The sequence below is a fragment of the Orycteropus afer genome, unplaced genomic scaffold (genome assembly GCF_000298275.1).
Source record: "Orycteropus afer afer isolate SDZICR_OR568_19922 unplaced genomic scaffold, OryAfe1.0 scaffold00067, whole genome shotgun sequence".
NCBI lineage: Eukaryota > Metazoa > Chordata > Mammalia > Tubulidentata > Orycteropodidae > Orycteropus > Orycteropus afer.
Genome location: NW_006921654.1, coordinates 4,401,102 through 4,421,986, shown reverse-complemented (window position 1 = coordinate 4,421,986; position 20,885 = coordinate 4,401,102). Strand labels below are relative to the sequence as shown.

Here is a 20,885-nt window from a genome sequence, read left to right as displayed (position 1 = left end):
AACTTGTCTCTCCCAACTATTTAATGCCTACTCTGGTAGCAAGTAGGGGCCCCTGCTCCATTCAAAGAGAATATTAAAATAGATCCTTCCATAGGAGATGGCTCTGGGATTTAGAGTCAACCAACCACATCTTGGCAAGTACCAGGCACCAACTTACATTTCAGAAAATACTTATGGTCATGAGACAAAGTGTATGAGAGCTGCTGTATGGAAAGTGAATTTGCTGTATAAGCTTTTACCCAAATCACAATTAAAAAAAAAAAAAAAAAAAATTTATGTCCCTATTGTTCCAAATGGCTCAAAGGAAATGGGCATCAAAACAAGTACTGACTGCTTGAAGGAGTAGATCAACTCAAGCTTTAGATGTTAATAACAGAAAATGGCCATTACAGGTACATTCTCAGTAACAAAGTTAAAATGTGTTTAATAGATGACATAACCATACTAGAATATTCTGTGTTAAAAATAATTTTTTTTACAGAATATTTCATGATATGGGAAAATGTCGATGATAGTATAAATGGAAACAGGACAAATTAAGACAAGTGCATTAGGTTAAAAGAAATAAAATGGTATAGTAATTGTATGAGTACTCAGAAAATCTGTGTTCTAGGCATAGCCCTGTTACCACTGAGCAAGTAACCATGGATGAGTACTTGAGATACTTGTGCCTCAGTTTCCTCCTATGTGAAATTACTGTATGAAATCAGAAATTTCTAAGTCTACACCCTAAAGACCTGAACACCAGTCTCAGTATTTCAGTCTTATCAGCTAACCTGCCCAAGGGTACATGGTCCTCCAAGGCCTGAATAGACATCAGGTTCTAGGATATTTTCTCCTATCTTGCCTTTGTAAATCAGGGATAAAAGTATTCACTTTTTCAATCTGATGTTGTAAATAATTTTGTGGTTAAGAAACAAACTAACAATCAAAAAACCCAGTAAATCCTTATTTAGCTGAGGGGTGAGCTTATAGAGATAGGCATCTTCCAACATGAAGAGCAAGCAGCATTTTAATGAGCCAAAGACAACCAAGTAACACTTACAGTATCAAAGTCATAGCTTCATGACTTGGTTCTTAACTGCCATCAAGCTAACCCCCTTCATTTAAACATAAGAGAAGACAAGTGTGTTCAAGACAGTATGTCTATAGTCATACCACTAAATAGGTGAAAACTACAGTGAAAAACCATTTTCTAATCCCAAAATCAGTTCTTTTCCCACCTAAACATGTTAATTCACTTCCATATAAGAAATTCACACCAGTACTCAGACTGTGTGCCTCAGTTTACATTTTTGATTCAAGCAATAAATTACAAGCAAAACAGAAAGCAACCTATTATAAAACAAATCTTAAAGCATCACCACATGCTCACTTACAGCATTCAACAGGTATAGAAGCTGTCTGCAGCGAAAGGACTTTTCCATTGGGCTGTGGGATGTGTACACGAAACACAAGTCGTACTCTAGTATTCTTTCTGCCAATATCAGTCTCTCCTTTTCGAAGTTCTATATCTGAATTGCGGAGTTTCAAAATACCTGCACAGTCGATACTAGAAGAAAAATGTAAAAATTTTGTTTACTAATAATCAGTGGTTCGAAATAAGTCAACTACATAGATAGGGTTCATTTGGCAGAGAAGAACTATCATTAAATAAAATCAAGCCAAAAATGAAAGACATGTATGACTGCTACTCTCTCCTACTTTAATTTAGAGTTTCAAAATAGTTTTGTCAGACAACAGTGCAAATAAACTTGGTAGATTAATGGCAAAGGCTGCTGTCAATAATTCTTCCCCATTCCTTTATTTGTATGCCATTCCTCCTAATAAGAGTTGGAGTCTACGTCCCCTTCTCCTTAAGGGCTGCCCTTTGTTACTTTCTTTGACAAACAGAGTGTGGCAAAGTGATGCTGTGAAATTTATGAGTCTAGCTCTTAAGAATCCTGGTAGCTTCTACTTTTGCTCTCTTGGAGCTTGAGCCACTATCCAAGAGTCCAACTAGCACTCTAGACAGAAAAACCCACACAATACTCATCTATTCTAGCCACTCCAGCAAAGTGGACATTTCTACCCCAGCTGAGCTTCCAGCTGAATCCAGGTGCATGAATGACCCCACCAAGCCAACACTAAGTAAATGGACTAGCTATACCAATCAACCCAAAGAATCATGAGAAATATGAAAAGTTATTGCTTAAAATCATTATACTTTAGAGTGGTTTATTACACAAATCTACATAATTGAAACATAAAGTTAAGACTATTTTATCCTATACACATAACTAAGTCAGAAAAGATTTATCTGCAGGACTACAAATAATCATCAATAGCATATCTAGACTTTTATAGTACTGCATTTATTAATAAGAGCAATCCATTAAGCCAAGATTCTTGCATTTCTAAGGAACATACGTGTAAGATTAAAGTGCTTCATTTTAGGTCTAAATTTTCATTATACTCAAAATATATTACTTAAGTATGGTTGTTTAACATACAATCATGGTAGGAAACAACAGTAACCATGGTATATCTTTGTTCAATTTATATACTGGAAGAACAAAATAACCAGATAACTAACGGTCAGACATTCTACTTAATTCAAAGCTTATTTATTATATAGCTTGTCTTGTTATTTGTACTTTTACTTTATCCACCAATAGTTTCAAGTTTAAGCTAATTGCCCAGAGGGTGCAGAAAGCTCTTTGAAGGACAACAGATTATGGAATGGTTATCAAGTAAGAAGTAGAAAAGCACAAGAAAGAATCAAAAACAAAATTTTAAACTCTTCAAATATTTTCAACTTCAGAAAGACACATAGAGAAGAAAATTTTTAAAAAGCAAACAATTTTGAAAATAACCACTGGCTACCTATGGATCACAAAGATTATATTATCTTCCTTTCCATTGGGTATTAAGTAAATGTATTTTAGCAGGAAGCTAAGGTTCTAATGGCAGATCTAATGGAAATTTCTAGTTGAAATTATCAGAAATAACAATCTTAAAACTGTGGCTCAAAGAATGCAAAAAAAAAAAAAAAAAAACATAAACAAACAACCCTAATAAGTAGAAATGAAAATCTTATTAAATTCTGTTTAAAATTACAACTATATTTTAGATTAGGTATAACACTGTCACATCTATATCCATTCAGTTTTAAAAACAGGAAGGAGTCATGACTACGTAAGGCAACGAATACTATTACCCTATATTTAAAGAGTCTTATAGGATGGCTCTCTGGCTTATGGGTTACTATACTGGTCTTGAATAAAGACTCAACATCTATGATAGATTACACTTGAAATGACCAAACCTGTGGGTTAATAGGCAAAACAAGGGTAATATCCACCAATCTTAATCTACCATATTGTCTAAAAAAACAGGAAAGCCACTCTATCCATTTCTAAGACTCACTTATGCATAAATTATTTTGAACAATCGTTTTACATATCATTCAAGAATTATACCTACCACTGTTTGATACTATATTATATTCAATTACCACAGATTATTCTAGTAATTAGTTACGAGGTAAGATAGGCTCGTTTAGCATTAGCGGCCTGTTATCCATAAGTACATCGGAAAGGGGTCTGGGTGGGTAACTTCCTACTTGTCAGAAGTCTCCATACCCAATCCCTTCTTTGATACACACAACATTGCCATAGCTTTGGATCCTATTCCTCTTCTCCAATTTAATAGCCAGGGCAAAGAGAATAACCAGAGAAGATTCAAGTGTGTGCGTGGTGGGGTAGGGTACAAGGAAGAAGAGCTTGGGCCCTCATAACTTATGCAGCCACTGCGCTAGCCCTAAAATGCTAAGTACTTCTTTTATGTGATTAAAAAGTAAACCTCTAGTAAAATAACAGAAATATCACACTTGATTATAACAATTCCTGTCAATAAGTTGCACACATGTAAAAAGTAGAACTGGCAATAATTGTGTGACAGATATATTTACAAAAACAGCAACAAAGAACAGTATCTGCTGAGGCTGCTTATGTACAAACAAACACCTTACGGTTCTTTGGTTTAGAGTCATGATTTCATGGGATATCCCAGTAAACTGGCTTAATAACGTTTTTAGTGCTTCTGTTCTAACTCCTAGTTCACTGTATAGTGCCTGGGGTCTTAAGAACTCGCAAGCAGCTGTCCGAGGCACAATTAGTCTCTATTCACTTGGAACAACAGAGGAAGAAGGAGAGTCAAAATAGGAGAAGGATATGGAATTGCCTCCATGAACAACTGCCTCCTTTGCCTTGAGACCAGAATTGGATGGCTACTACTACTAAACATTTTAATCAAAGATTCCATGGAAGAATCCTGATCAAAAGGGAGAAAAGGCAGAAGAGAATTTCAAATTCTCAAGGACTCTAGACTTTTTGGAGCCATGGAGGGTGGATTAACCCCTGAAACTATTGCCCTGAGATAATCTTTAAGCCTTAAACCAAAAATATCCCCTGAAGTCTTCTTAAACCAAACAAGAGTTTAACTAGTCAAAAAGGTCTGCCTTGAGCATTATGATCTTTTTAGTTTACATGGGAGGAGTTCTGGTGGTGTAGTACCTAAGGCATTTGACTGCTAACCAGAAGGCGGGCGGTTCAAATTCACCAGCCAATTCTCAGAAGGAAGAATTGGGCAATCTACTTCTGCAGAGATACCGCCTTGGAAACCCAAGGAGGGGTTGCTATGAGTCAGATCCAACTCAACGGTAGTGAGTTTGGTTTTTTTGGTATGGGATCAAACTAATAACGCAACTCAAAGAATAGATAGGAATCTCAGGGGGGTAGAGAATATGCTAATGGAGAAGGCATAACTCAAAAAAGAGAGGGTGAGAATGTTGCACAATTTGAAGAATGTAATCAATACCACTAGATGGTACCTGTAGAAATTGTTGAACTGGTCTGTATTTTGATGTATATTCTTAACAACAACAAAATTTTATTTAAAAAAAAAAAAAAACTACCTCTAACTGTCAAGACATTATATTTTCAGATTTCTGTTATAGACAACATGTTTAATCCTAACCAATCCACATGAACAAAACCCTACTGCATTCTCCTTAAAAGGCTGGCCATCTCACTTCACTTGCAAATGGGTCAAATGGTATGCCTGGATGCAGAGTCAAAGTTTTCTTTAAGAAAACTTAGCAATTATCTGTATTGCAATTATTTATTATCTACCCTATTAGACTCTGAGTCAACTGAAAGAAAGTCTATATATTTTTATCCCTATCACCTAGCATGATGCACAGCTGGTAGTACATGGTCCCTAAACACTTGCCAAATTGAATTTTCTTTCTGAAACTATACTACCACCCTTAACAAGTGTATTACAATTATTTACATAATGTCAATCAGTTAACTTAGAGCAATAAATGTTTCATTTTTGTACTAAAAAAAGAAATACATATTTTCCCTCAAAGTTGTTTCAGAAAAGAACTATCCATTATGTGCTATATCTCAAGATACCTGGCTGACATATTGTTTTCAGGAAGAAGTGGAATTTCCAGAACTTTTGTGCTAGCAATTATTATCTCTTGGCTTGCAGTAGCAACAGTCTTCCCAGTGATTCGATGCACCTGGTAAAATGCATGAGGTCGTAAATATCGATCATCTGCTGTACCAATAAACATCTGTAGATTTATCGGTTTTTCACTATAGCCCAGGAGCTAATTAGGAAAAACAAACACAGAAAAGCACAATTCATTAATGAATTTTACAACAGTAAGGCCATTATGGCTGCATCATATACTCCTGCTACACAGAATGTTATTTCAAAAAAAGTAACAATCAAAGTGTAATCAATGAACAACTCTCTAAACTTCTGACATCTGTTATAAAACACTGGAATATGTTACAAAGGGATGTATTTTTGTTCTAAGTATCTGGATTAATTAAAATTTTGTAAAGCCTAGTTAGTCTGCTGTGGAGAACACAAAAGAAATACTGATTCCATACTCCTGGCAACATTAACCTTAACCATTCAGATTAGAGGATAGAGATTCTAGTCTTTCTTAAAACATGGTATAGTCATAGTTCTTCAACATGAAGAACTACCTTATGTTGCACAGAACTTCAGAATATCCCATCAGGCATTCATGTACATGGAAAAGTTTATAATTACCTGAATTTAGAATCTAATTTCTTGTTATATGTAAATACAAAAAAAAAACCCCTATAGTTTTAACATATATAAACTTTTCATGAATGCAACTATCATGTAAATTAAGGGCAATTTTACCAAGAGTTCACTATTTCGCAAATCACGTCCAGTAATGCCACTCAAGGAATTTCAGTTGCTGGTCAACACACTTCCCTTTGCACCTGTAACTCTCAGTGATTCTGCATGTACAATTATATGACTACTCCACCGTGTCTTCTATAATCATTACCAGATCTTTTCATTTTTGAAACATACTATTTTATTATAATTTAGTTTTTCATCTTTATTTCTCTTAATATTACAGGATTATGTTGATAACTTTAATTATGTGTAGGGAAATCACATTATCTTTGAATTTCCATTTCAAGTTAAGAAAGTTGTATTTCTTAGGCCCCATCAAGTTGGTTCCAATTCAGAGCAACCCTCTATCTACAATGGAACAAAACGCTGCCCAGGCATCACAAAATATCTGCTTAAAAAGAAAAATGATGAGGTTGGGTCTGATAGGGGTGAGAACTACTGGTCTGTAAGATTTCCAAGTAAAGAGGCACAAAGATCCAGGGGCATGACCACCAAAGGCTTATGAAAATGTTTTTCAACAAGCAAGATTCTTTATTATAGTTCACACTGCAGAAATAATTCCAGACTCAAGAAGGATGACAAATCATAATCTAAAACATCTTCCTCAAAGGATATAAGTAAAACATATAAAGTAGGAAAGAAATGGCTAATAAATAAATGAAGAAGGCTCAATCCCATTAAATTTCAAATAAATGAGATAACAATTTCTAAGCTATCAAAGTAGCAAAAAATAGAAAAATGGTAATAGTCTATATTTGCCACCTTTTGTGACTGTATAATTTATTTGTCTTTTGATTGTGTTATTAATCTACACAAGCTCTTTATATACAGTGACTCTTTGTTTTAGAAATTACAAATCCATTTTTCAATTTATCATGACTTTGATCTCAATTTCTGCTCCTCAAGAGGGAACGACTTTCAATTACTTTAGCTGTTTCTTCTGGAATTTACTTCTATATTTCTAATGAGCATGTTTATACTGCTATTTTTTAATTTTTCTTTTAAATTTAGGTATATTATCTTTGATTATCTACCACAAAAGATAGAGAGGTTGGCTCTTGAATAACACATATACTTCCTCCTCCCCTCATCCTCCCAGTAAAACCATACTTTTGTTTTTTAATGATAAATCAGCATGCAATGTTTGCACTGTGACTGTGTACGTACTACTTACAGATGAGCCATGCAGTGTATTTTAACTATATTTCCTTTTTGGTAAACCTTTTGTTTGGCTAGAGTTAACAACTGCCTTTTCCATCAGTTTGCATATAAAAGAAAAACCCAGTTATTAAACATATTAAAAGTAAACTTTATTTCTCTCTCAGAATCTACATTTCTCTTTGACCAGTTTCCCAAAAAGGAAATCTTCCGGTATTCCTCTCTAGGGCACGTAAATCTGTTACAAATATTCTGGGGGTTGAGAAAAGGAAGTTGGTCAGATGTGTCACGACTCAGTATACAGACTTTCATTGTATGTCCCCCATATTCCCCTACCCTTTCACTCAGTAAGAGCCTCAAGTCCTGCCTTCAGCTATTCTACAACTCAGAAGCTCCATTTTATTCTCTCTAAACAGTTGATCTCCAGTGTTCTCCAGGCTGGGACAAGCATTATTACTTGGCTATATTACTTAACAGAAAAATTTGGGAAGTCTGTTTCTTTTATAGACTTTCACCTAATCCTTCTGCTTTCAGCCTCACTTCAAATCCCACTTTTAAAGATACCCAACGCCTCAAATTTCTGAGCTCTTGTAGAGTTCTTTAGTGCAAAGTGACTTGTACTTCTTATTGGTACTTTCCTTCCAACCAGCCAGCTTAAGTTGCAGCTGTCTCATGTCTAGTGAAAGTAAATACATTTGTTCAATTTACTATATTTAACTGGAAGTTGCAGTTTTCTGCAAATATTTTAATATTTATGTAGTGAAGAAATCTATCAGTATTTTTCACTATGACATCTTTTACATATTTTAATATAAACGAGTTAAATATTTTTAAAATTTGAGTTAAATGGAAAATACTCCATCAAGAATATAAAATGTCAAAATGATGACAATAAAAGTAATGCCTAATTAAATCAATAACTAAAGAAAAAATCAAAGTATGTGCATATATGTATGTATATGTGCCCAAGTAAAGTTTAGGCATTTTTCTCTTTTGTTTTGTTTAGAGGCAGATGGGCTAAATGATAATACTGAATGAGACTTAACCACATTTGTGCACAGAGGTGAAAAAGTGGGGATACAGAGTAAAGGGTAGGAATATATTGTTTTAATTAAACTTGTTCATTTAATCCTAAAACTCCTATAGAACACTTGTCATTTTTTTCAGTTTACAGATGTAGAATCTAAGAAAGCTTTCTTAGTTAAGAAAGATTAATTCTCCAAACTCATGTCTAATAAGTGATTAGCCTTTTTTTTTTTTTTTTTCTGTTACACCTGTTTTTCCTTAAACTGAACAAATTATTCTATGGAAACAATTGTTCATCTAGTGGAGCACAACTTTAGCACTAGCCCCTAAGTACTGTGATAAGAAGAGAGTGTCATTATTTGCCAATAGATCTCTAGAGCCTAGTATAGTGCCTGGCATGGCACAAAAAAAGAGACATTTGATCACTGCTGAAAGAATGGATTTTGGAATAAGAGAGTACAATTTGTTACAGCAAAATAACTCATGAGGTTATTCAATGTAATTATTTAAACAAGAATTACAGCCACATAAAAAGACAAGAACAAGCAAATATATAGAGACCAAAGTTTATTAGTGGTTTCCAGGGGCAGGAGGGAAGGCGGAAGACGGATTACTGCTTATGGAGAACTGAGTTTCAGTTTACAGTGATGGAAAAATCAAATTGATTAAGGGTAGGGTTGCACAGCTGATGACTGTAACTACTGTCAGTTAAGTTGTACACTTGTAAAAAGTGGAATTGACAAAAGTTGTATAAAATATTTACTACAACAACAAAAAGCGTAGTGCAATTGTTGTTCTCTCCTCGTCCGGAGCAAAGAAGAGGGAAGAAAAGCAAAGATGTAAGAAAACAATTAGGATTAATGGGCCATGTGAACCCCAGCCTCCACTACCCTGAGACCAAAAGAACAAGACAGTGCCAGCTATCATTGCCGACCACTCTGAAAGGGATCACAATAGGAGATCCTGAACAGAATGGGAGAAAAATGTGCAACAAAACTCAAAATCATAAAAAAAAGACCAGACTTACTGGTTTGAGAGACTGGGGGGACCCTCAAGACTATGGCCCTTAGACATCCTTCAAGCCTGTAACTGAATTCATCCCCAAGGCCCTTCCAGCCAAACAACAGACAGGCCTATAAGGTGAACAGTAATACTACGAAAAGTATGCACTCATTAGAACAATCAACCACATGAGATCAAAAGGGAAGCATCCGCCCAGGCATAAAGTTTAGAAGGCAGGTAGGAATAGGAAAGAAGGATGAAAGGAAATGGTAAGCACAGGGAGGAAGTGGGAAGAGGGTGGTTATATTGTGGGAACTGCAATGAATGTCATAAAACAAAATGTATACGTATTGCTGAATGAAAAACCAATTTGATCTGTAAACTTTCACCCAAATCACATTAAAAATTAAAAACAAAAGAGTAGCTGCTGAGGCTGCTTATGCACAACCAAACACTTCATGAGATTTAGTTCCTTAGTTTGGAGGTTTAGGGTTATGGGTTATGGTTTCATGGATATCCCAGTTAACTGGCTTAACAATTCTGTTTTACCTCCTAGTTCACTGCATGGTGCCTTGGGTCTTAAAAGCCTGCTAGCAGCCATCCAAGGCACAAGTGATCTCTATTTTTCTGGAGCAAGAGAGGAAGAAGGAGAGTCAGGAATAGGAAATGGAATGTGTAGCTAACTGCCTCCGTGAACAATTGCCATCTTTGTCATAAAACCAGAAATACAGGATGGTGCTTGCTACCATTACTGAGTATTTTGATCAAAGATTCTATAGAATAATTCTGATCAAAAAGGAAAAAAGGCTGAACAGAATTTCCAATTCTCAAGGACTTTCAACTTTCTGGAGCCATGGAAGGTGGATGAACCCTGAAACTACTGCCTTAAAATAATCTTTAAGATTTAACCCAAAAATAACCCCTAAGTTCTCTTAACACCAGACAATAGTTTATCTAAACTAGTAAGAATGTCTGCCTTGAACATCACGCTTTTTTTAAGAACAATCTACACGGGATCAAATTGACAACATTAACTTGAAAGATTAGATAGGAACCTTAGGGGGCAGTGAGTTTATGCTAATGGGGGAAGAACAATTCAGAAACAGAGAGTAAGAATGGTTCCACAACTCAAGGAATGTAATCGATGTTACTGAACTGTACATACAGGAACTGCTGAATCACTGTATGTTTTGCTGTGTATATTCTCAACAATAACCAAAGTATAAACTATTAAAAAAAAATTATAGCCATTGAAATAACTGGCTGAATTGAACCAGATAAATCCAAATAGAAAATATAAACAAAAAATGTTATTGCTAAGTTATCTAAATATCACAGAACGCACCGTACTCTATACCAGAATCCCAATCGTATTAGATGACTCACATTAATGCCAGCTTGGCAAACACACATGCCACCTGTCCTTTATACTTTGATAATAAAATGAACTGGTGTTGGGGAAAGGAATCATGACATGAAATTTCAAAGGAATATACTTTATAATACACATTTCTGCCAGTATCTGCTCTAAGCATATATACTATAGAGTAAGATAGATAGGGTTACTCTTTTACATCTCAGGAATTTTAAGGGAACATCAAATAAACTCCTTAGATTATCATCCCATGTCGTATCCCCAGAGGAGCATTATGTTGTATGTAATAAACAAATTATTGCTGCTGTTAATATTACTCTCTAAAACCTTTCAATTAGTATCAGTATACTACCAGCGTACTTCTCTTCAGTCCACCTTCTTTGTAGAAGAAAGTAAGCCAAGTTGTTTGTTATGTTATGTATCGTTTCCACAGCAAAGGTCTGTGCCTGCTTAATTTAACTAAAGCTGGAGGGTTAAAGCCTGAAGGTCACTACAGGACAGAATAGAGCAGCTTCAATAAAAGCAGTTCTATTACCAGTTCTGCTAAATTACTTACAGGAAGGGATCTGAATCTACTAGAAACATGACAACACACTATCAAGATACTGAAAATACAAAATTAAATGTCTTTAATAGTTATTTCATAAAATTGAAAATGTTAACATCATATTTAAAAAATCATCACAAGAAAATGGATTTTGGTATACAAAAATGTTTCAAGTGCAAACTCATTTCTCAAGTTTCAATTAACTTTTTGAGTAAGACTCAAAATATTTATGCCTTAATAAAAATTATCATTATATAATAGATATTTTTAAAATTCCTCATTTTGAAATAATTATAGGCTCACAAGAAGCTACAAAAGTTTATTGCCCTTCACCAAGCTTCCACCAACTGTAGCAGAATGTGAAACTATAACATTTAACTGTAGCACATCAAACCAGGAATTGACACTAGTACAACACTGTTCACTAATCTAGAGACCATACTGTTATTGTCATTTTTTTTAAACATGCGCTTTCGTTTGTATGTTTGTGTATGTAGTTTTATGCAATTTTATCCCATGTAAAGATTTAAGTAACAAACCTACCCCACAGCCCAACCCCATCAAGATATGAACTGTTCCATCATGACAAAGACCGTCCCTACGCTACACTTTTATACCCACACCCGCAAGCCTGTTTCCTGGCAACCATTAATCTATTCTCCATATCAACAATTTTGCCATTTTGAGAATGTCATATAAATAAAATAATACAGTATGTAACCTTTTAAGGTTGACTTTTTTCACTCAGCATAACTCCCTGGAGATCTAGCCAAGTAGTTGATTGTATCAATAGTTTGTTCCTTTTAATTGCAGTGTAGTGATGCATGTATGAATATACCAGTCTGTTTAACCATTGACCCAATGAAGGACATTTGGGTAGTTTCCAATTTTTGGCTTAAAAATAAAGCTGTTATGAACGTTCACGTACAGGTTATTGTGTGAAAAAAAGTCTTCATTTTTCTGGGATTGTCTGAGAGTACAAATGCAGGGTCATGTGGTAAGTGCAAGTTTAATTTCTTTTAAGAAACTGACAAATTATTTTCCACACTGGCTGTACTATTCTAACTTCCCACCAGCAATTTATGAGAGATCCAGTTTCTTCACATTCTCACCAGCATTTGGTATTAGCACTATTTTTTATGTTAGCTGTTCTAATAGGTATATAGTGATAATCTGAGGAGCCCTGGTGGCACAGTGGTTAAGTGTTTGGTTAACTGAAAGGTCAGCAGTTTGATCCCACCAGCTGTTCCACAGGAGAAAGATGTGGCAGTCTCCTTGTGTAAAGATTACAGCCTTAAACATTATGGGGCAGTTTTCTTCTGTCCTATAGGGTTGCTATCAGTCAGAATCTACTCAAAGGCAATGGGTTTATGGGTAATGTAGATATCTTATTCTACTACATACTATTCATCAAGCTTCAGAGAGCACTGATCACACTGCTTAAAGAAGCCTGACAGCAATATTAGTAGTTAACATTTACTATGTGCAAGGCATTATCACTATGTCAAGTCCTTTACATGTAATATTTCATTTAATCCTTACAACAGCCCTTCATTTAAAAAAAAAAAAAAACCTCATTGCCATCAATTCAAAAAGATCTTTCCCCCACTGTCACTGAGTCAATTCTGACTTACAGCGACACTATAGGGCAGAGTAGAACTGTCCACAGGGTTTCCAAGGCTGTAGCTCTTTACAGAAGCAGATTGCCACATTTCTCTCCCATGGAATGGCTGGTGGGTTCAAATTGCTAATATTTTGGTTAGTAGCCTAATGTTTTAAACAGAATACCACCAGTCTTCTCAATAGCCCTTAGGTAGATGGTATTATCCTCATTTTACAAAAAGGCACCCAAGGTAAACTTTTCTCCATAATTAACCTCCATCACATCACATTCTAATTTCCAATACAGCATTTAATACATTCTGTTTTGTTTACTTGTTCACTGTTTCTTCTCATTACAATGTAACAAAGCTCTAGGAGGCAGGAACTTGTCTGTCTGGTTCATCCCTAAATCCCCAGCATCCACAGTACTGTCTCTAACATAGTGAGCAATCCAAAACTATTTACTGAATGAGTGAATGGACAAGGTGAATAAAACAAGAAATGAATAATTCAATAAAAGATTTAGAAAGGTTAACATACTTGTCTAAAGATAACAGTAAACCCCAGGATTCAAACCCAAGCAGCCTGGCCCTAACAGAGACCTTATTAGTCACTCAACCACTATTAACTCCTGAATGTAATTAGAGACCACCAATAGTAATCATGGCGTAGTGCTTAAGGCATTTGACTGCTAACCAGAAGGCTGACAGTCCAAACCCACCAGTTACTCCACGGAAGGAAGACCGGGAGATCTACTTCCGTAGTGATACTGCCTTGGAAATCCAAAGCAGTATGAGTAGGATCCAACTTGATAGTAGTTGAGTTCGGTTTGGAGTTTAATAGTAATTTTCAGGCTGATTAGTTAAACATCCACCCTCCCCCCATGTGCCTTCCCTATACTCTCTTCCTATTTCCCAGAGACCATGGAGGTAGCATGTTAAAGGGGGCATCACAAGATAGATTTCATATTCTTTAGTGACAATTTGAAAGAGAAAAATAAACTTCCTTTATCTTAAAGCATGGAGATCAAGGGATTATTTGTTATAGTAGTAGTTAACCTACTGTGATTAATCCACTGGAAGGACAGCTTAAATAACAATAATGGGAAACAAAGCCTAAGATATTTTATCAGTGGCTACAAAAACAGTAGAAAGTACACTTGACTTCAAAGTCAAGGTAAAGACCAAGATTTCCAAAAAGTTTTATTCTGAGAACTAAATAAGATAATGTGAAAGTACTTTTATAAAATGGAAAGTCTTACAAAATTATAAGATATTTGCAATGTTTCCAAGGCAAGACAGTACAATGGAAAGAGAAGCAGCAGAGTCAAAAGACTAGGTTTTATAAAATCTTTCTGTGTGATCTTTGTCATCTGCAAAATGTACCTTGCTTTGCCCTTTTCAAAGAACACTTGTGAAGATCAATTGAGAAACCATTTTATAAACTATAAAGCACTACAACAAAGTAAATTTTTACAATTGGCAGCAACACAAACATGCAAAATACCACTGAATTTGGCAATTTAGGTACCATATCGTCTTTTAGCACTTCTTAGAACTCTCAGAATTAAGAACAGTATCTAAGATTCAGTTCTTAGTATTTCTTTAGCTCCATTTTTTATGTTCCATTCAACTAAAATTGAAGTTAATATTTAATTCTTATGCTTCAAAATTTAAATATATTAATCTATATCAAATATATAATTTTTACAATTTCATATTTTTCTAATGATTCAAATAAAAATATTTTAATTATAAAATGTTCAGTATAATCCCTTCCTTAAAAAATTCATTCCTTTTTCTAGCCATCCAGTTTTCTACTAAATACATGCACAGAGAGTTATCTAGAATAATGTTAGTTCAAATTTATTAACACAATATTAATATTCTGAGGAGGTTAGATTTTGGGTAATTCATTGCTTTATTCTTTCTACTTTTCTGTATTACTTGAATGTTAAATGAACATGTATAATACTTATAAACACAATACAGCACTTATTTTTAAATAATTAAAACTCTTTGACCACTGCAAACCTTCTTTCCCCAGGGTTTCCCCAGCTGGAGAATCAGTCTAGAAAAGACATTCTGACCCACAACAGAATGCTCAATGCAGAAGTCCTGTCATTTCAACAAGCACAAAAATCCCAACAGAGGCATTCTGGTTTTGAGTTATTTTCTTTTTGAGCGCAGTAGTATCTAACTGAATAGACTCCTTTATTGTTAACAGGTATACAGTATCAGTAAAACATGTGTTGTACCTTCACAACAGGGTGTCCTCCAGTAGATGCTTTTACTGCGCCTCGGCTACCCTCAGTTTCATAATGGGCTCGGTGATGAGTTTTAGGTTGCACTTCTATTTTCAGTTCAAACTGTCCAAAATGAGTTGGTAGAGGCCAGTCTAGTGGAGGCAATGAAGATGTGCTATAAACAAAACACACAAAGATGCATTTCACCATGCTATTACTGTCAAGCAGTGATTCACTTGTTTACTAATAGCAACATTTCTTACTGTCATCTTTGAAATAAACTATAGGGTTACTGTGAGTTGAAGTCTACTCTACAGGAAATGGGTTTGGTTTATTTTGAAATAAAACTTCATTTAACTAGTTTTAACACAGTATAAGGAGCCCTGGTGGTTAAGCACAATGGTTAAGCACTCAGCTGTTAACCAAAAGATCAGTAGTTTGAACACACCAGCCAATACATGAGAGAAAAGACCTAGTAATCAGCTTCAGTAAAGATTACGGTCTAAAAAGGCCTATGGGGCAGTTCTACTCTGTCATATAGGGGCTACTATGAATCAGAACTGACTTGATGTTACACAACAATTCTGGATAAAGTGAGAGCTTAAGAAATAATTCTTTAGTCTGAAGAATAAAATCTATTTTATCAATTTTTTTGTTTCTTGTATTTTAAAACTATAAAATTTACTAGTTATAGTAAAACTATAACTGCTTCTAAATTATGTGTAATTACAAAACAATCAAAGAATAGTAATTCTATTTCTTAAAACAAAGATACATATTGCCGTATACACATCAGTATCTCTCCAGATACAGCAATCTTTCTGTCTCAGTGCCTTCCTCTGTGATGTCTGTGAGAGGAAGTCTACTGCACATGTTACTTCCTATCACTGCAGCTCCTTTAAATGTCAATTTTCTTTTAATCAATAAGATAATTTAAAGAGCTCAGACGTCTAAAGATTCATTTATATATATTAATGTTGAAAATATGGGATTAGAAGAGAAACAATTCTGTGCCTATAAATCAAATACTAATGGGCCCAAGGATAGAATGATTTGTATTAAAAAGTAACATCTTCTTAGGGACTGATGAAATGAGATTCTTAAGGTTTCCTCTACCTCTGAAATGCTATCATCCCTACTGTAAATTTTCTAAATTATGTCAGTGTTTACTCTCATATCCTTAGCCTAGCTTTAATTCCTCCTATGTGAAGGTACTAATTTTTATTACCATGAAACAACAGATCACCTTCATCAGCTCTCAGCTAGTTCTGTACTTGTTCCACAAGCTTAACAATCCCCTACGGAATTTAACATAATTTTCAGAAACAGAGTGATGGGTTCAAAGGTGTCTTCAATACCACAATTCCATATACTAGTTTTCTACAGATCAAGATCCAGCAATAGACACGCATTTCAATGAAAAACCCCTAAGTAGACCCAATACCACATGGAAATCTAATCTTTGATAAAGGTTACCTTCTCCAAATAAATTATAGACTAGCTTGATTCTACAAATGATCTGTACCAACTAAGCCATTGGGGGGGGATCACATGCTATTCTTGACTTTTCACATAAAAGTTTGATTTTTGTTTAATTATTTTAGAGTGAAGGGTGTAAACCTTTCAAATATAACACAATATGCAAAAGCAATAAAGGAACAGGAAATTTTGAATATGTAAATTTTGAAAATTCTACAACAAAAAATCATAAACTTAAAAACCAAAAGAGAAAAAGAATAAATTATGGGGGGCGGGGGAGGAGAACCAAATTGTCTTTGTATACTGAGCTTTTAAAAATATAAAAAGCCTATTTACAAATTATTTGTATTAATATTTTAATTCATCCCATAATCAATCTTTTACAAGCTTTTCCTGGTAAGAAAATCTCATCTAGGGATTCTCCTTTTTTTTTTTTTTTTTTTTAATTGTGATTTGGGTGAAAGTTTACAGAGCAAATTTGTTTTCCACATAGCAGGTTCATACACATTTTGTTTCATGGCATTGACTATAATCTACATAATGTAACAGCTCTCTTCCCACTTCCTCCCTGTAGTTATCTTTTCCCTGTGTTCTCCTTTTCTATGCATTTCTGCCCTCTGCGCTATCTCCCTGTGCAAATACTGCCCTTCTAATCTCCCATGATTGACTATTCTAAGGAGTATACCCACCTGCTATAATGTTCACCTTATATGCCTACCTATTGTTTGGCTGGAAGCCATAGGAGTTAAGTTCAATTCCAGCCCTGAAGGGTGACTAGGAACTAAAGTCTCAAGAGTTTCACCAGTCTCTGTCAGATCAGTAAGCACGCTCTGTTATGATTTTGAGTTTTAGTCTACATTTTTCTCCCACTCTATCTAGGGATTCTTAAAAATGTCATTTGTTTTAATCTATGATTCCTTACCTACACACTCTGAAAATTATTGCTTTAGCCTATCTAAAGATACTTTCAAGATTCAAAGGAAAATAAATATAAGTTACTTTATCTCGAAGAAATTGCCACTAAAAAGGGAGGGGGGGATGATGAGGGAGGAAGAGAAGTGGTCAAGCCATTACCTATTATGTTACAGATATTATATATTATGTATAGTTACTACTAATAACCCATAACCATGAAAAATGACCAACAGCCATTTCTATCAACTCACCGAAATATAGGCGTGTGGCCAGGCTTTGGTTTGCTCCAGGTAAAAGGTGAAGGAACTGAAAGAAACTGATCACCAGATGAATCTTTCTTTAAAGGATACTGAGATCCAAGGCCATCATCTATTGATGTCTCCCGGGAAGGTGATAAATTCCCTTGGTCATCTGAACAGAGCTCTAATTTTCCTGGTAATATGGCAGCTTGGTCTTCAGAAGTCTTCCTTGTTTTCAAAGGGATATCAGTCTCTACACAGTACTGAAATGGGAAAAGTGTAGGGCCAAGGCCTGATCCTCCCTGGACAGAAGGGCTGAGCCAGGTATCTTCTGTTATACTGCCTCTGGGGGAGTGACCAGGAGAAGGAGCTGGTGAGTGATGGGGCGAAAGGGAGCCAGCGTAACAAACCTCAGCACTGGAGTGCCGCCGTTTCCCACAGGGGGAAGTGGGCCGTGATGAGGGTCCGGAGGCCGGCCTGGGGCTCAGCCAATTCTCATCGGTGATACTAGATCTAGGAGAGTGGCAAGGAGATTGCCTGGGTGACAAGGAGTGTCCAAGTCCATACTGTTGGTGCCAGGGCTCTTCTCCAGGACAGCCTCCTGGAGAGCCACCAGGAGAAGTCAGAGGGGATCCAAGAGTAAATCGGGCAGCAGCTTCATTCAACTCCGACTCTACATCATCATAAATGTGTGAAAGAGACTCACAAGAAGACGCATCTGAGAACCAGCTCCTAGAAGAGATGCTGCTGGCAGGACTAGGACTAAGGGAAGACTCCCGGTAGGATGGCTCAAGAGGAAGATAGAGATGATCTCTAGAAGGCCTTTCCAAATATTCCCTTTCTGGGTCATTTATGTGTAGGTCATCTTCGTGAGCATCTATTTCTTGATGACAGTTAGGGGAGATGGATGTAATTTGAATACTTGGGCACTCAAAGGGCTTAGGACCACCTAATGGACTATATTTAGATTCCGGGATCTCACAAGTTCCTTCATAGTTTTTGTGACCCTGGAGCTGAAACGATGGTGACAAAACGGAAGAGTGAGACGGTAATCCATGATGTGGTAAGCAATGTGGCAAGTTTAAAGTAGATGGAGGTGGATCTACATTAAAGATGTAAATGGATGCACAATCATCTGGCTCAAGATCTATGGGGAGAAGCAAAACAAAAAACAAACAAATAAAAAAAATCAACAAAGCAAGAAATTAGAAAATTTATATGCATAAATCACTAGATGAGAAAGTAATATTATTAAAATAATCCAGAGAAAAAAAGTGGGACACACAAAATGCACATCATGAGCTCCACTAAATAAATGGTATGTGTTTTTAAAAATGTACCTTTTTTTTAATGTATCTGGTTATTTCCGCAAATATATAAAATTGTTATATATTTATATATAATTATATGTATAGTTATTTTATCTCCTTATCTTTATTTGCACATTTTTAAAGAATTAATCAGAAAATACTATAATCTGAAAACACGTTTTTAAAAAAGAAATAACCATATCCTAATCCTAAAAAATATTCATAGAATTACAGAATGATATAATCATGGTGATACAAGTGGTTAAGCACTCACTCAGCTGCTAACCAAAAGGTCAATGATTCAAACCCACCAGCTGCTCCACAGTCGAAAGATGGGGGTGAAAGTCTGCTTCCATAAAGATTTACAGCCTTGGAAACTCATTAGGGCAGTTCTACTATGTCCTATAAGGTCAGCTTCAACTCAATGACAAAGTATTTTGGTATATAATCATGTAAATTCAGCCTCATATGGGAATACGGCAGGTTAAAGTAGAATGAAGGATAAAATATTGTCTTTAAAAGACTATTTTAGTTATAAATATGCTATATTTGCTAATGAAAAGAATTCAGGCTCAAACTCAGGAGACACAGAATCCATCAAGCCTACCTCTGCCATTAATTGTGAAATCTTAAATTACGTCATGTAACCTCTCCAGACCTCAGTTTCCTTGCAGTAAAATTCAGAACTTAATTTTTCTTTAAGGGAAATTTTGTAATTAACAGTGTTAACTCTTTTCCTCAGTACTCATATTACCAAGAATTCGTATCTTTGGTCATAGGCGATCAGGTTACAAAAGCCTCATGTTCTCATATGACTCTGTACCTCAGCTAGAAAATAATACCATGAGGGATTTTAAATTACGGTTGATCATTAAAGTAATCCATAGAAGGAAAGAATTTTAAAAATTTACCCAATGCTGGAGTACTGAACACTAAACAAGCCCTGTCAGATTACCTACTTAGAGTAACTACAGCAATAAGAATATTCTGCAACTTCACTTTTAGGAAAGATTAATTACTAACCGTTTTCACAGAGGCAGAAGTTCAAAGTACTAAGCCGTAAGTGCAAAGTACTGGTTGAATACCTTCACTTTCTCCAAGCACATAATCATTAGGAGACCAAAGACAAAACTGCTCACACATACAACAGAGAAAAGTATACCCTTTACCCTCTTCCGAGATCACACTGTTTCATTACATTAGTACCCCTGAAAAATAATGCACGTTTCTTTAGGCTCTTGGTGTTGCTGTCATTAGCCAGAGCTCTTTAATTTACAAATCTCCAAGTCCTAGACTTTGGAACTGTCAAGATGCTCTGTGATTAGTAAATATATTCACTCAGAATTTCTATGCATCAAAACAAAACAAAACCTCTTAGATTCAAACCCTGGCTCCATCATTCCCCAGCTGTGCAAATCTGGACAACCTGCCCGAACCTCGATTTTCTGTTCCATAAAAATGCAGCAGGAGGTATGTATCACCTAATACACAGGACTATTTTAAGACAAGCAACTTAACACAATGACTAATACTTAGCAATGACCCCCCCCCAAAAAAAAAAAAAAAACAAACTCACTGCTGTCGAGTCGGGTCCAACTCATAGCGACCCCTCCTTGGGTTTCCGGGGTGGTACCACTACGGACAACACATTTCAATTCCCTTTCCCCTTCCCTTTTAAAAGTTAAGATGGACACGTTATATTTCATATCTTTTTAACTCTGAAATATTTCCTAACAAACTAAAATACCTT

At 35.5% G+C, this 20,885-nt stretch overlaps 1 protein-coding gene across 1 annotated transcript in view; it reads right to left on the bottom strand.

The window, feature by feature from the left end:
- Positions 1–18,819, bottom strand: part of NFATC3 (nuclear factor of activated T cells 3) — a 35,776-nt gene extending 16,957 nt beyond the window's left edge. The window contains exons 1-5 of the mRNA XM_042780883.1: positions 18,808–18,819; positions 17,850–18,613; positions 15,205–15,367; positions 5,463–5,662; positions 1,380–1,552 (exon numbers count right to left, since the gene is read on the bottom strand). Of these exons, the coding sequence (XP_042636817.1) occupies positions 1,380–1,552; positions 5,463–5,662; positions 15,205–15,367; positions 17,850–18,613; positions 18,808–18,819 (1,312 nt within the window). The remainder of the gene's footprint in view (positions 1–1,379; positions 1,553–5,462; positions 5,663–15,204; positions 15,368–17,849; positions 18,614–18,807) is intronic.
- Positions 18,820–20,885: the final 2,066 nt, after the last annotated feature.